General features: G+C 42.3%; 1 protein-coding gene across 1 annotated transcript in view; it reads right to left on the bottom strand.

Moving 5' to 3' along the window:
• Positions 1-15,892, bottom strand: part of ino80 (INO80 complex ATPase subunit) — a 48,234-nt gene that overhangs the window by 19,961 nt on the left and 12,381 nt on the right. Inside the window, 11 exon segments of the mRNA XM_034228484.1 lie at positions 6,152-6,308; positions 6,310-6,378; positions 7,038-7,178; positions 11,544-11,766; positions 11,877-11,970; positions 12,214-12,281; positions 12,546-12,679; positions 12,943-13,110; positions 14,989-15,074; positions 15,257-15,374; positions 15,469-15,553. Of these exon segments, the coding sequence (XP_034084375.1) occupies positions 6,152-6,308; positions 6,310-6,378; positions 7,038-7,178; positions 11,544-11,766; positions 11,877-11,970; positions 12,214-12,281; positions 12,546-12,679; positions 12,943-13,110; positions 14,989-15,074; positions 15,257-15,374; positions 15,469-15,553 (1,343 nt within the window).

Raw genomic sequence — 15,892 nt, 5'->3', positions numbered from 1 at the left:
TTAGTTTATATGAAATTCAGTAAAAAAGTGTTGCGTAGTAGTGTTTGTTTCTTTTGCGAAAACAATTACGACATTTGATAGTCAAAGACCTTTTCTCCCATGACCAAGACAAGATGGAGAAGACATGACATCAATGTAATTCAACACTGTGACAATATCCAGATGCAATAATGTTGTTTTAAAAAAAAGACAAAAAATAAAAACTCTAGCTTTTTTTAAATTGTGTCACATTCCACCTTCAGTTTGCCCATACTGGGGTCCCTTTCGCTCTCTCAAAAAAAAAAACACACTTGGGCATCCGGTCCATCTATGTAGTCTCATTCTCCATTCGGGAAAATTGTGCTCCTAGAATTCATAAAGTTTGCGGCCTAGGGTCGGTTTGGATTGGTTGATTAAAGCATTTGTTGTGTTGCGGATTTGCTCTCGTACCGCCCGGGGTCTGTGAATTTTTTCCAGTAAAATAGAACCAAATAAAAAAAACCTGCCAAAATGACCATTAGTTTTTATATAGCTGAGGGAAAAGTCAAAAGGGTCTCAGCCCACCTCACACAAAAAACAGCACATCATTATTTGAATACACAAGTGACAACAACTATGATTTGCATTCAAAAGCACAGAAATGGACACAAAACAACTTTCTAATTGTGGAGTGACAAAGAACAAGGCCTGCGTTAAGACCACACCCCAAAAACACAAGCAAATCCCATGTGGTGTCACACCACTCTGCTGTTGCTATGGATACACATATCAAGCTTCACCACCTGCCCTGCCCCCCTCTCATAGCACCCCCCTACCCCTACACACCCACCTAAATCCAATCCAGTCTTAAACAGCAGCCCTCCCCATCTCCTCCCATCCTCACCTCCTGCCGGCAGATTAGGCTACACTCCCCTGTCCCTCCTCTCTCCCCCTTTTCTACCACATCCACAGCACCCTCCAGCTCCCTCCTCTGCTACTACAAACTCCCCCTTGTACACCCTCTCTCCCTCCCCCTACTGTCTGTCCCCCGACAGTGTAATCCAATCCCTGTAGGGCCAGAGCCAGGGGCCTGACACGGTCCTGACCCAATTAGAGGCCTGCTGCCAGCTAATTAACCCCGGCCCAGCCCTGGTGCCTGGCGCCTGATACTCCCAAACCAACTACGACGCTAATTCCATTAATACGCCACTACAGTCTTCTGTCCTGTGCTGTCCCCTCTGCTACTGCTGCTGCAAAAGCCAAAGAGCAGAGCCACACCAACCAGGGAGGGAAAGTGGGCCAGATGTGATCGTAAAGGGTGGAGGCGAATGGCAGCGAGATCGTAGAGTGAAAAAAAAAATAAGTTGATGAAAGAAGATAGATGGGTGGTTATGTGAGAAAGAGAGACAGATGGGGGGCCACAGAGCGGGTCGAATGAGCGATCGAACCTAGCGTCAGCTCCTCACTGTATAATGATACATTACACTGTGCGATCAATAAGTCAATGGGCAACACTTGTTCGGAGCCGTTGATGATGGAAATATTAGCCCGACACTACTTCGCTGCTTATGCATGTATTGACAAAAATGTGGGACTTAAACTTAATTTTCTCACAGCCGAAGCATCAGTACGGCTAAGAGCCAGATGCCAGCGGGAGGTTTTGGAAGCGATGGAAACAGATTTTTGGTTGCTCTAGTGAAGCTTTACAAATGGAACCCCCCCAAAAAGACTTCCGTCTGCAACTAGAACACACTCTAGTGTCTCCACTCTAGAACTCCGGAGAAGACAAACACACACTCCAAAAAGCCCGAAAGATGTGTCTGTGTGACCACTTTTGACGGAAAATGCGTGATGGATTGCGTTCATGTATTTATAAATGGAATGTGTTTGCAGATACATCACTGTCTGTCTCTCCACGAACATGCCAGAAGCTTCCCTTGGTTCTATAGGAGCCGTTAAGCAGGGGTAGAGACAGACAGTCTGATGAGGACTCTCACCACACCACAGGAGCCCACGGTGAACTCTGTCATTAAGACAGATCACTGCTAGTTACTCTCGGCCAGCACTGACTCGACACACACCGCAGATGAAAGCTAGTTGGCTAAGGGACAAAGTGAGCTGAGATACAACTCGGCTTCCATGTTCAAAGATATCCTCATGGAAGTATAATGTGGCTAATGTCTCCCCCTTCAGTCTACTTTGGGATCAAAGTTTCTTAAAGTATCAGTGAACACACTTTGGGGCACTTTTATAGCCATAACTTGGATAAGGAAGTCAGAACTTCTCCCTTTACACACTTGGCTGGAAGGTTTTTGTTTTTTTCTATGCTGCCAAAAAAGAAATTCCGCAGACGGTTGCCGGTGCCAGTTTAATGCACGTTGAAAAAGGGCAGAGTCAGACGGTGGTGTGGTGAGGCTGGCCGACTGTGTTGTTGTGTGCCCGTCTATCAGAGGGCCGGGGGACGCTTCCTGCCATTTTGCTGGAGAGCAGAGTTTCTTTGAAGGGACAGGAAGGCAGAACTGCATTTCCCACAGCCTGATGTAGGCTGGGCCAGACCTGACTCTCTCTCTGTCTCACAGTCTTATTGATACACATAAATACAGTCATTAAAAACTAGCTGCAAAACAAGAGGCACAAAAATAGTCCTTTACCATCCCATTCACACACATATCTTCCTCTACAGCACAGTCGATTCCCAGCTTGCAATAAAGCTAGCAAAAAAGGAGCCAAAAGTTGGCGCTGTAGCGAGAAGGCCGTCATTTTGCGGAATGGCTCCTTATAATTACTGTAAGTGATGCAGAGCCCACACAGACAGCGAGGGGATGTTATTTCTGTGTCACACTGGAATGTTCTTCAAATAATCCTATAGCACGCAAAACGACTTGCCGTCAGAAGTGATTTTGAACCTTTATCGACATGAAATGTGTCTGTATGTGACAAGTTTTTCCGCAATGCAAAAGACAGGTGACCACAGAACAGCAGCATTATAGCAAACAAACAAGGCTTGGAATGTCTCTTGACTATAGTCAAAACCTCTTGGTCTGTCGCGTCCTGGTGGCTAAGACTACATTACTGCATACATGCGTAACATGGGTTCAATTCCTGACTCATAATACCCTGCATGTGCCTTGCTATCGCTCTGATCAGGTGCAGCAGTATCGTACCGTATGTTTACGGTTAGTTTGTCCGTTTGTCAGCAATATTAAATAAAAACTCCAAGCCTAATTATCATAACATCTAGTGGAAGGGTGTAACATGGGCCAAGGAAGAACCCATTTCGTTTTGGAACAGATACACAAATTGCTTTTTACTTCAATATCTCCGACAGGGATCAGTCTTGGTAAAGGTCTAGGATCTCCTAGTTAATGCTGTTAAAAAAAGAGTAGATCTATGTTTTTGAATGCAAAACATAGTTTCCCCAGGGAAATGTGTCTATCACAATAACATAAAAAACAAACAAATCTGAGACCCAAGACATTAAGGCCTCAATTGTTTTTTCCTGATCTACGGACCGATTCTTAATAAGTCCTCTGATTAGATTCCTCCGTCGATATCAGTGGGCAGCCGTACTCACGCCATGGCGCTCAAAACAAACAGTTATTCAGCTCTGCCATTTGTTCTAGAAAGGTGCGGGGCTGGGAGTGCAGAGGAGAGGGAGGGTGGGAAACTTCAGCTTAGCTACTGTACATATCTAGGCCTTGATGTGGCAACAATGTGTTCAGCGGAGGACGGGTGCCGGAGTGTTGGGTCACTTCCTTCCTACTGAGGCTGAGAAAGAAGTGAGAGACCAGACGGACTGAGAGGCTTTGGCCAGATACTGATTTCAGATCAGCGCCCCCGTCCTGTCCGTTGGCCGGAGAGATGGAGGCTTGTCCTCTTGACTGCGTGTGAAAAAGGGCAGCGTGGGAGAGTGTGCGGAGAGAGGTGAGAGACACCTCAGGGCTCCCTGTGAGTGCCTCACAGTTCCCTTAAGTGCACACGCTAGTGTGCGCACACACACACACACACACACACACAACACACACACACACACACACACACACACACACACACACACACACACACACACACACACACACACACACACACACACACACACACACACACACACACACACACACACACACACACACACACACACACACACACACACACCACACACACACACACACACACACACACACACACACACACACACACACACACACATACACACACACACACACACACTCTCTCTCTCTCTCTCTATTAGTGTTACCTAACTAAGCACTTGAACAATGACCAGTAGCTAAACTTCCTCGCTTTGTCTGCCGTATAACTTCACAAGAGCTTTCAGACTGTTCTCACACAGACACACAAATACTTGTTTGGTTTCTCACTTTTACACACAAACACTCTCACAAGCACATGTATACACAGATGGGTACGGGGAAAGAAAGGAAAATATTCGAATTCAATCCTGCATTCAAAATATTACTTAAATAAAAGCAATATTTTTTTATTCAAATCAAAATATAAATTAAGTTCCAAAAGTAAACATTATATATAAAATAACCCATTTCAGTATCCAAATAACTGGATAATGATTATTGATGCATTCAAGTGTCTATCACAGGTGATAAAGGTTCAGCTTATCTGAGCTGTAATTAAAAATAACAATTATTCGTCAATATTAATTTATTTCATGAATCCTGATATACAATTTGCATTAGCTAATCATCTGAATCTGTAAAGTGATTAGTATCTTAATTGTCAAATTAAGCAGTGGAGTAAAAAGTACATTAATGGCTTCCAAAATGTAGTAAGGTAGAAGTATAAAGTAGCAAAGCATTAAAATACTCAGGTAAAATACAAGTATACTGTACTTGAGTATATGTACTTTATAACATTCCACCACTGAAAAGGACAAACACGTCCAATATCCGTGCCAGAAACTTCTATTGCCACACAAAACAAAAGAGAGCAGTCATCATAATCCATGACGGAGACTTTTTTTATCAGACGTAGAGAGGGTCAGTGAGAAGGGAAGTGTTGTCTGTAAAACAGTAATGACCTCTCTCACCCTGGACATCCATCAGTCCTCTGAACGCTGGCAGAGAATCAGCTCCCACTCTGCCCCATCTGACCCTCAACTCCACAAGCTAAGCTCTTCTGATAAAAGCGATTGTAAGCACACGTACACACACACACGGACCGGTATTCACACCTTAACGGAAACTCGCTGGTAATGTGAGTGAACTTGTGCAGAAGCCCTTTATCTGGGCAGCTCCATTAGATAGTGAGGGATTGGCTGTTTGGCAGACAGACAGGCCAGGATGGAGGAGAGTGATGTGCCCGGCTCTGACCTGCTGACCCTGGGCTGGCCTCTGTGGACTCTCCCACGGGAGCCCCTTTTTCACCCTTCAGTCAAAACTGGATATCCAGCAGTTAATAAAACAGCTCTATTAAAGGGACAGTACACCTGAAGTATAATTGCTTTTCATCAGTCTAGTTTGTTTGTGAGTTGCCAAAAGTTGAAGATAACAGCAGTAAAGGTGTCTATGTCTATGACTCCCCTTGAACATAATGGAACTAGATGGCATTTGGCTTTCGTTACTCCCATTGCCAACACAGTACATTCGGAAAATTAAAACATGCAATGTCTCTTTTCTGGTACCATGATCCGTAACTCAAGATAACCCACAGTTTTGGTTTTGTCTGAGATGGGAATGTCATCTCCTATATGTTATTGTTATGTCCATGTTTGTGTCTTTAGCCTGTACAAAAAATATAAATAAATTAAAAAAAGATAACCCACAGACCTTGTTATGAGTGGTTTAATGTAGGAACTACTTTATCTTTACGAACTAAATCAACCAATAAACTTACACCAAAACCCTCTAGGATTGTTAGAAAACAATATTTAACACTAATATGACTCGAGCAAATGAAAGTGAAGGTGGGTTGAAGTTATAAGCTTTAAAAATCACCTTTATTTTTGAAACATTTTCAACTCATTTTTCCCAAGACAATGCAGGCAGCCGCTATAGACTAACAGTCCCAATTGTTTTTACTAATAGACATTAGACACTATGTGTTACCCTTTCCCCAGTGTGAGCTACAGCACAACTGACCAATAAAGACATCCCATCAGTATCTTAAGTTCAAAGTATATCAACAACATTAACACAACACAAAAACACAAAGTCCTTACCAGGTATCCGGATGTAGGACCATCCATGTCGTGGGTAGAGGGCCATCACACCCCCAGGGCATTGTGGGTAGAAGGAATTGGACCTCACACGCCAATCCGAGGCAAGTTCAGGAGAGCCGTAGAGGAAACACTGTTTGAAGACTGCGCCCCCCCCCGCCGCGCGTCACCCGCCACTCGTACTCTGCACTGCGGTCATCACAATAACGCTCCATGGGAACTGCTGTAACCTAGGAAACCGAAAAAGAGAGATGAGCGTTTCACACGTTTGAAACAAAAGGAAACAATGTGTGCTGAGGAGAGAAGGATATGTTTTTTAGGATAATGTGTAACAACCATGATTGCATTACTTTTGTTTAATTATTTATACCTTGCATTTGTTTTATACATAATACATTTGCTTTTTTCTGCACGAGGCTATGTTTCAAGTGCTTTTTAATTGAACTATAGATTAAAAAACGCTGATAAATGTACCACCAAGAGATCTATAAAACCACTGCATACAAGCCGGTTTGACTGAATCAGCAGGTTCTGTGTGTGGCTATGCATGTTGGAGTGTGTGTATGTGTGGCAGTGTGTATATTGGAGGGGGGGGGAAGAGGAAGCTTAACCACTGGAGAACAACCTGAGCAAGAAACCCTTTTTTTAGAGGCTCCGTTTGTTTTAAATGCAGCGGGAAGCCACAGCGGTCACCCCCACACCCCAACCACACACACACTTCACAGATAAGAGTTGCTCATTGTGGAAAACCTACAAAGGCAATGTGCACAGCGCTTCCCTCTTCCCTTTCCACGACCACCCAAAGGCTTGTCTGTCTTGCATGGGTCAGCACACACACACACAAACTGTCCACACAAACACACACACACACACACACGCACATACATACCCTGGGCGTGGCAGCTAGCAGGAACTTGGGTGGCGGTGTGGGTTGGCAGGGCCGCATCGTGGAAGTGGCGGAGCTTCGACAGTGGATCATCACGTCTGTGTGTCCCATCATGCCCGGTCTTAAGGCTGTGAACACCAAGTCCTAAAACACAACAAATAAAACGTTACATATTACTACCCTGTTATATTAAGCCAAAAACGTCCAAGTACAAGCGAATGTTGAACTGTATTATTTTGCAAGTCATTTCAAAACAACTTGCTTTTGCCTGATGAACTTATTCCTGCTTTGATTTGTGGCAAAGTTGCAATTAAAATAAAAAAATCTAATTGTAGAGAAATAAGCAGAAACACTTTGAGGTAAACAAACAGAGCTGCAGAGGTTACCGAGTGCAGCGCTCATGTTTATTTTGTAAACTGCTCTGACAGTATATTTAGGCTTTATTGGCTACACTCCTAAAAATGTTATTTCAGCTTAATGTTAAAAATGTTATGTAAAACCTATGATTAAGCAGCTTGTGCAGGAATTTAGCTGGGTATTCCACAGGATCAACAGTGCACCCGTTCATGTAATCTGTCCTGCAAATAACTTTTGGGCAAAAGATATTTAAATAGACATTTTACGCATAGACGTAATGATGAGTTATTCATATACTGTATGTATTGCAGTGGTAGGTGTTATAAGAGGTATGTATGTATGTGCTGTTTGACACTGCAACAATGATGGATACACAGTGCCACCTAATGGTAGAGTTTGGAGAATGACATCCTTCATAGTCAGGTTCGAGACATCTCCACTATTGGATTGATTTTTCTTTTATCAAGGATATATTGAAAATGTGGAGAGAGCGTTGGTATATACTGTGGTGTTTTGAGATGGATGATGGCAAGATAATTATGACAAAGAGAGTGGGACCCACAAACGTTTAAAAAGACAAACATACTATATGACAAGCACATGCATCCACACCTTCATGTATTCACACTATAGACTGTATGATTCACACACACAACACATAGCCTCAATAACACTTGACCTCCATGCCACATTTTATCCTCCTAGGGTACAACAATGGTATTGAGATGCTAGTTTTAACAAAAACACACATAAGTTGTTTTTTATTTGGGAGACCTAGCAGTAGAAATAACAGGGGGTGATCGATACCTCCTGAGAATGCTCACTGTAGCCGTAAAAAGAGCAATTACTCCTACATGAATACAAGCCAAACCTCCTACAGTAGACCATCGGGTCAAAATCAATTAAAGAAATTCATGAGATTGAGAGACTGAACTTTTTTATCAAGACTAAACCACAGTGTAAATGGTTAAAATATATATTTCGAAATGATTGCAGATGTACCCTACTACCCCGTTATTAGGAACGCTTATTCTACTACTATATACTATTTTTAAGTTTGTGTCTACGTGGTTAAATGCACTTATGTAGGTTGCGCTGAATAAAAGTGTCAGCTAAATGAATTGCAATAAATCCATTTGAAATGAAACAGAAATGTATTTTACCCCACACATGGCCGATAGATGTGTTTGATATTGGGATTGACAGACAGAAAGAGTGATACAGAGGGACAGAGACTCCATTTAACGTAAGAGTAAAAACGTTCAGGGGATCATTTAAAATAGTCCGGTTCTCTCAATTCCTCCACATTAACAGCAGGAAAGCTGAAAGCAATACTGAGCACACTGTGCAGTACACAGCCAGAGAGAGAGAGAGACTGTGTGCCAGCAGCTTCAGGAGACAAACGAGGAGTAGAAGGAAGTAAACGGTGGGAGAATCATTTCTTCATCAAGAAGCTTAAGTGAGTCTGGGGGGTCAGCAGGGTCATACAGTATTAGCTCTCCAGGTGTCTGTAAACGTTTCTCTTTTCTTCTCCTATTGGAACTGGCTTCTGTTGTTTTTATGCTCTTTCTGTCTTTAAGCCACTCCAGGGGGGAACCTAAGCTGCTCGGCTGAGTGTGAGGAGGCCGAGAGAGGAAGAGGAGGATGGAATTACCCCGGCAGCATTTTCTGCTGAGAAGTTTCCACCGTGCAAGTTCGGTTACAATTGGTGGAGGATGGGAATTTGATACATATTTGCCAATGGGGTGAAATATTTGATGTGTTCTTAATAATTGTTTCTTTTCCTCTAAGAAGGAGGACTTAAAAAGAGCGACTTAGCAGTTTATCTGCAGGCTGCAGCTGTTCACATTGCTTTGAGGGGGTCTGTATATTTGGACTGGCTACTGTGCTTTGTACTGTCTCTTCCCCCGCAACAATTAGGCTTCCATATTGCCAAACAATAGGTATAGGCCATTTCATATCACAATAATGATATATATGATATATACATGATATAACGCGTTTTCTGGTCATTCAGTAAATAGAAAAAAGTCGATGTCAAATAACGATATGGTAAAGCCATTTTGTATTCTCCAATGTTAAAGAAAGAAAAAAAAGAAAAAACTAGAATGATATAATAATATAAAAAACAAAAATCCAGTGCAAACAAAAAACAATGTTTAGTTCACAATAAAGAATACGCACTATATTGATATTAAATCAATATTGTAATATGAGATAAGATATTGTCTTTGATTGTCATGTTATGGCATTATTGATGTTTTTTCCTTGTTTCAAAGGCTGCACATCCATAATGTTGTAATTTTCGGAACTTGCTATGCTGTTCTATTTCTTGCTTTTACCCACTTAGTCATTATATCCACATTACTGTTCATTATTTATCAAAATAAAGCCATGATGGTCAATCCTACAATACTGTTCACGTTTTGAAATATTGAGGTATGTGTTCAAAAATATCCTAATATTACATTTTCTCTGTATCGCCCAAGCCTAGTTTTATATCCCTCCATAACATTAACAATACGACAAATGTGTAATTAAAATAGCAGGTTACTGCGCCTAATATAAAATAGCATTTAAAACAGTAGGGATTCTATATTTTAATCTTTAAAATGTGACTTTCCTCTACATGTCTGACAGTGGAAGTATCCTGCAGATAGATGTTGGCCTGCACTCTGGAGACACATTAAAGGGATGGAGGACAGTGTTACTGGGTCACGGGGCGACAGAGGGATTGGGTTCCACACTGGATCCCAGAGGAGGGAGACGAGGCCGGGGGCAGAGAGCAAGCTGTGTGGCCAAACACTGACGTATGCTCTGGGGGAAATGTCAGCCTCGTCAGCATCCCATGTCTCACTGCTGCAGTTTCTCCTGTCAGTTATGTGCTGCTCTGGTACATAGATTTAAAGGTCTCCTATCATACTATTTTTAGGCATGTATTATAAGTCTCAGATATATAAGAAACATGTCTATGAAGTGTTTTGCTCAAAATACCAAACAGATCACCCATTCTAGCCTTGCCTCACACCCCTCTATTTCAGCCCTGTTACTAAAGTGCTGATTCTGGGTCCGTAGTTTTAAATGTTGCCGAGCTACTGCTGGCCACGCCCCTTTGGAGCATGCATGAGCTCTCTTCTGAAGAGAGATTTCTAGAGAGATTCTCAGTTAAACGCTGCAGTGATTAAACGCCATAGTATGGTACAAACCACATCAAGGATTATTTCTGAAACACTATGGAGCAGTGTTTCCGCCAGACCAGGGCTAAAAAGACAGTATCTGTCCCTTACAGATACTGTCTTTTTACGTTAGTGAGCCGGATCATTTGGCTCGGCTCTCTTAAAGCGCCGGCTGTTTCGGCTCCCAAACGGCTCTTCATGTTACCACAGTTTACCACGGAGCCTCAGTTTCGCCGCTGCGAGGCTCTGGTGCTCGCAGCTCACGCGCGTGCGCCACTAGCACCGCTCATCGCGTCCAAATAGCGCACGTTCCGTATTGTCCTGTAGCAGGTACCGCCGATGTCGGGGAAACGATCTTCAATACTCCGAAAAGAATCCCACCAGACTCCTTTGCCCCTCCAACAGAGGGATGTCCTTGTCCTTTTTCCTTTTTCCTGATTTCAAGTGATAAAAACTCTCGATCTTCTCTCGAATTATTAATATTTTTGGATGCCCTCGGCTCGAGTTCAGGGCGTCCCGAGCTGAATAAGGGCGTCAAATTACGGCAAGACGCCCCCCTGGCGGAAACGCTGCTATGGAGCTCAAATGCTTTTTGTCTCACGGGTTTACCATAAGGCGAGTACTTTTTTATATCCAGCTTTTTTACACATACTCTCTCCATTACAGCGTTAACTCTGAGTGTTGGCGATGCTTGCTAATGTAAAAACAGACCATATTAATTAAAAAACACGTTGCGCATTGTTTCTGATACAGCAACGTTTCTGATAGGTTGGGCCGTGGGCGGAACGTGACCAGGAGTTCAACGTAAATGACCGCAGCAAATCTTGATCTGCTCCGTTGTACCCCCATTTTTAGAGATGTGGGTAAGGAGGAAAAGAGAGAAGGTTGTGTTTTCTGACACTCTGTGAGTCTCCTTACACATCAACAAGTGCATTTTGCATAATAGGTGACCTTTAAGTCTGAGTGTGTTTCTTACCTGCAGGACGGGGCTGGTTTGCACGTTGGGGAAATTGGTGGGTCTGTTCAGCCACAAGATCAAGTCCTTGCGAGACAGACATTTACTCCTGGGTTGTGACCCCCCTCTCTCCCCCAGTGAGTCTCCGGCTTCCTCCTGACCCTCTTCTTCTTCTTCAAGGCCGAACAGGCGCTGATGGTGGAGCCGATAGGCAGCTTTGAGGGACAGAAAAAGGGCTAACCACCTGCGAGAGAAATGAGCAGGAGAGGGGGACAACAATGAATTCTGCTATTACCATGTCGTGTAAAATTGGACATTATTGATTATTTAACAGATAGGAATCTTTAAGCCCACCTTACTAAGGTTCCTTGCAGCATGAGATTGGACATCTCAGCTGGTGAGACGTCGATGAAGCGCAGGAAGGAGAAACAGCTTCCTTTGTCGTCACCTGAAAGGGTAAAAACAGAATGAAGAAAACAACACTTAAACACAGAAATTAAATAAGAAAAAAGGTGAAAAGAACGAGCAGGGAAAGAATGAGGGAAACATCACAAGGAGGCGAGGAGAAAACACTCATGCTTGTGCTTGGAAAGAGCCATGCTCAATTGTGAATCTCAAAGAGGGAAGGTTTGAAAATGTATTTATCGAGAGCTTTGTGTACGATTAAATTCAACGCTTTATACACACTCACCTTTTCTGTGAAAAAGAGACTGCTGGATGTGATTGGGGGAGAAGGGAGACAACAGCACTTGGAGTAATCTGAGGAAGTAAGAGACAGACAAGGTTACACCACTTAATGTGAGAAAAAGTGAAAGAGACATTCCTAAGTAGTAATAGCTGTTAAAGGGAAAATAATCTAAATCAACAAATTAGATTTGCTAAGAAAGAATATTTTACTTTTTTAACATTTAAAATGTGAAACTAACCCTTTTCAAAACAGTGCTTGTAGAATATTTGATGGACCTGTTTTCATTGGGTTTCAGGCATGTCTGTGTGCTGCATCATGTATGTGAAATAACATACTTGTTTTTGGACTGGTTGCATGCGTGGATGAGGCCGTGGCGGTAGAGGAACTTGGACATGACGTAGGGTTTCAGGAACATGTGGTACGGAGAGCGGGTCTCCTGGCGCTCGAACAAGTCAGGGTGGTTACACACCTACACACACAAGGAGACAGACAGTGTATCATTAAAGCATTACTCATGCTTGTGCTTGGAAAGAGCCATGCTCAATAGTGCATCTCAAAGTTTATTCCCATAAAATGTAGCACTATTAAGGAATGCAGAAAGAAAATTCAAAATGATCCTCAAGTTATTAGGATTAATAACAACCATCAATCATTTTTGACTGCTGTATCTGAATAGCTTTGTATAGCTGTGTTCATGTTAAATGTACTTTATTTTATTTTGGGACGTCCTACCTTCCTGAACTGCATGACCAGGTTCATGAGGGAGGAGGTGGTGTTGTGGGACAGCTGTGACGAGCCCATGGAGGACTGCAGTAGATCCTCGATGGAGATCTTGTTCCTCAGAGCCTGGTAGAGCAGCCTCTGCCGGGACGTCAGCTGGCAGTAGGTCAGGATCTCAATCTGTAGAGGGAGAGAGAACAAGTGTGTAAAGAGTCTTACAACGATTAACGGTCGAACCTGCAAGGGGGGCTAAAAAAAAGGAGATATAACTACAAATAACTATTTTCTTGGTTCTCTTGGTGGTTTTCTAAATCTACATTTGGAAATCTTTAAAACGGAATGATTTGAACAGTGTTTTATTTGGGCCGATGACACTTTAAACAGTCTGGTTTTCCTTAAGCAAGAAAGGAATATGTGCAATAAGACAACAGCGGATGAAACTTCTCTCAATTGGAGATGTTAAAAAAGATTGATTTACAAGGTAAACGCTTTTGCATTTCACATGTGGAGACAGTTAAGACAAATGACTCAGCATTACTGCTTTGTTATCCCTCCATAGAAAACACGCAGTATTTTCACATGGCTCGACGGACATGTGTATTTGTGGGTGCAGACTCCATGCCCAGTCTGACCCATATTCTTAAAAAACACACATCAAGATCTTTGGTTATATCGGGGGTCATGCTTTGATGAGAGCAGTGAAAGTGAACAACAACAAACCGTTAAAAGCTAACCATGCACCGTGAGTGAACGTTACTATTGGCTTGTGTGTGCGAAGTGGAGAAGAAAAAGGAAGTGGGCTGGCATGTTAGAGTGAAGGAAAGTGAAAGAGACAAATGTGGGGGAGAACTGCCTCCCACAGCGAGTGAGGGAGTATGTGTGAGTCCAACATCTGTCAGGAGGATCTGCCAGCACAAGCCTATTACAACACTTTCTCTGTCAATGAGGAGAGGTACGGGGGGACAGATGGAGGGAGGGTGCAGGTTTAATCAGGAGAGGAAAGAAGTGGGACGACATGGTGTTGACTTAAGATATCCTTTTGTCTAAACTTATGGCAGAATCTTTTCAACAAATTATATTTGGATGTGGTAAAGCTCCACAAACGCTCGTCCCCGGGGGTGGTTTAAGGAAAAAAAGATCTTTATATAGCCATGAGAAAAACGTTTGCGAACTTTGGTAAAAGGTTATTTTTATATGTTACCATTCAACATACATTCCCTATAACTTAAATGTTCCCTTATTAGAATAACATTAAGAGAACATTTAAAGTACTGAGGGTTTCCTGAGAGAACATTTTTTTTATAACTTTGATTTACCTTTAGAGAACATTCAGGGAACGTTTCCTAAAAACATTTTTTAAAGTTTATGGCTTTAAATAACCCTCAGGGAAAGTTCCCTAAATGTTCTCTGAAGGTATACAAAAAACATTTAAATTACCCTCGGGTAACGTTCTCTAAAGGTTCTCTAAAGGTTTTAGTTTTTTAAATAACCCTCAGGGAATGTTCCCTTATGAGGAAAAACCTTTAGAGAACGTTACCCGAGGGTCATTTAAATGTTTTTTGTATACCTTAAAATAACCTTCAGAGAACCTTTAGGGAACATTTCCTGAGGGAAATTTTAATATTTTGTAGACGTTTACATTACCTTTAGAGAACCTTCAGGAAACATTCCTAGGATGGGTCAAATGCAGAGAAACCGTTTCGTTACATGGTACCTGTACTGTGTAATGACAATAAGTTGAATCTATCTATCTATCTTAACAGGTTCACTAAAGGTTTTAGTTTTTTTAAATAACCTTAAGGGAAAGTTCACTGACGGTTTTCTTATGTATTATCCTAAATAACCTTCAGGGAACCGGTAGGTAATGTTCCCTGAAAGTTACCTGTTCGTTTGGTTCCAGGAAAATCCAAAGCCCTTCTCGAAGACACCACATGGAAAACATTTGCTCTCAAAACATGGCAACATGTCCAGAACCAAATGCCCAATTACTTTCAGAAAAAATGTTAAACTCTGGACAAGAATCTCAGTTGCCACATTGAATACATTCCCCCCCCCTACCTTGTCTGAGAGCTCGTTTTCCACATCCTTCTTGATTCTGCGCAGCATGAAAGGCTTGAGGATCATGTGCAGTCTGGAGAGTTGGTCTGAAACAAAAACATCCAACAATCGTGTTTAGCTGCATAGCAAATCACACACATCACTGAGCAGAGATAACAGTTCAATGCTGGCACACAAATGACACATATCCACGCGAATAACCTGATGTTTTGCCGGCTAAAACAGGGGATAAAAACTGTTTTTTCAGAACGCCGGGGTTTGTACTCACTCTCATCGATGGCAGACTTGTTTTCAGCGTGGCTCTCGATGTCTCTGGAGAACCACTCGTTAAACTCGTCGTGGGAATCGAACAGTGTGGGCATGATGAAGTGCAGCAGGGCCCACAGCTGAAGGAAAGTAATAACACACAGCCGTCAACAGGTCTGTCTGACTCACACTGACTTCCATGAACACACTAACACACAAAAACACACTGCCCACCTCAGCCATAGTGTTCTGGATGGGCGTCCCGGTTAGCAGCAGTCTGTTTCGACACTGGAACTGCAGAAGGATTTTCCACCGAACACTGAAAAAACAGATGGGAACGGTAATCACACCAACTACTCGAATTATCAAGATAAAAAAAACATTGTGTTACTAGTTTTGTAGATTTTGGTCTGAGTCAATAGTAATCATAAAATGACGCAAACCTTTGTACTTGTAGAAGTGGTAAACTGTTTTTTTAAACAGGTTTTCAAAACATTTTTAAAAGATCATATCGCTGCCCTGCATGTACTAGTCAAATGTTTTCAAATTAAATATCAGATCTACGTAAAATAACTTGCAGAGACACGCAACTATATAAATACTATATGTTTACGTAGTCAGTAAACAAGCTGTATTGAAATGCTATATTTGACTTCAT

This window comes from Gymnodraco acuticeps, unplaced genomic scaffold, assembly GCF_902827175.1.
Source record: "Gymnodraco acuticeps unplaced genomic scaffold, fGymAcu1.1, whole genome shotgun sequence".
In the NCBI taxonomy this organism is placed as follows: domain Eukaryota; kingdom Metazoa; phylum Chordata; class Actinopteri; order Perciformes; family Bathydraconidae; genus Gymnodraco; species Gymnodraco acuticeps.
The sequence above is the reverse complement of the archived record's forward strand: the minus strand, read 5'-3'. Positions and strand labels throughout refer to the sequence as shown.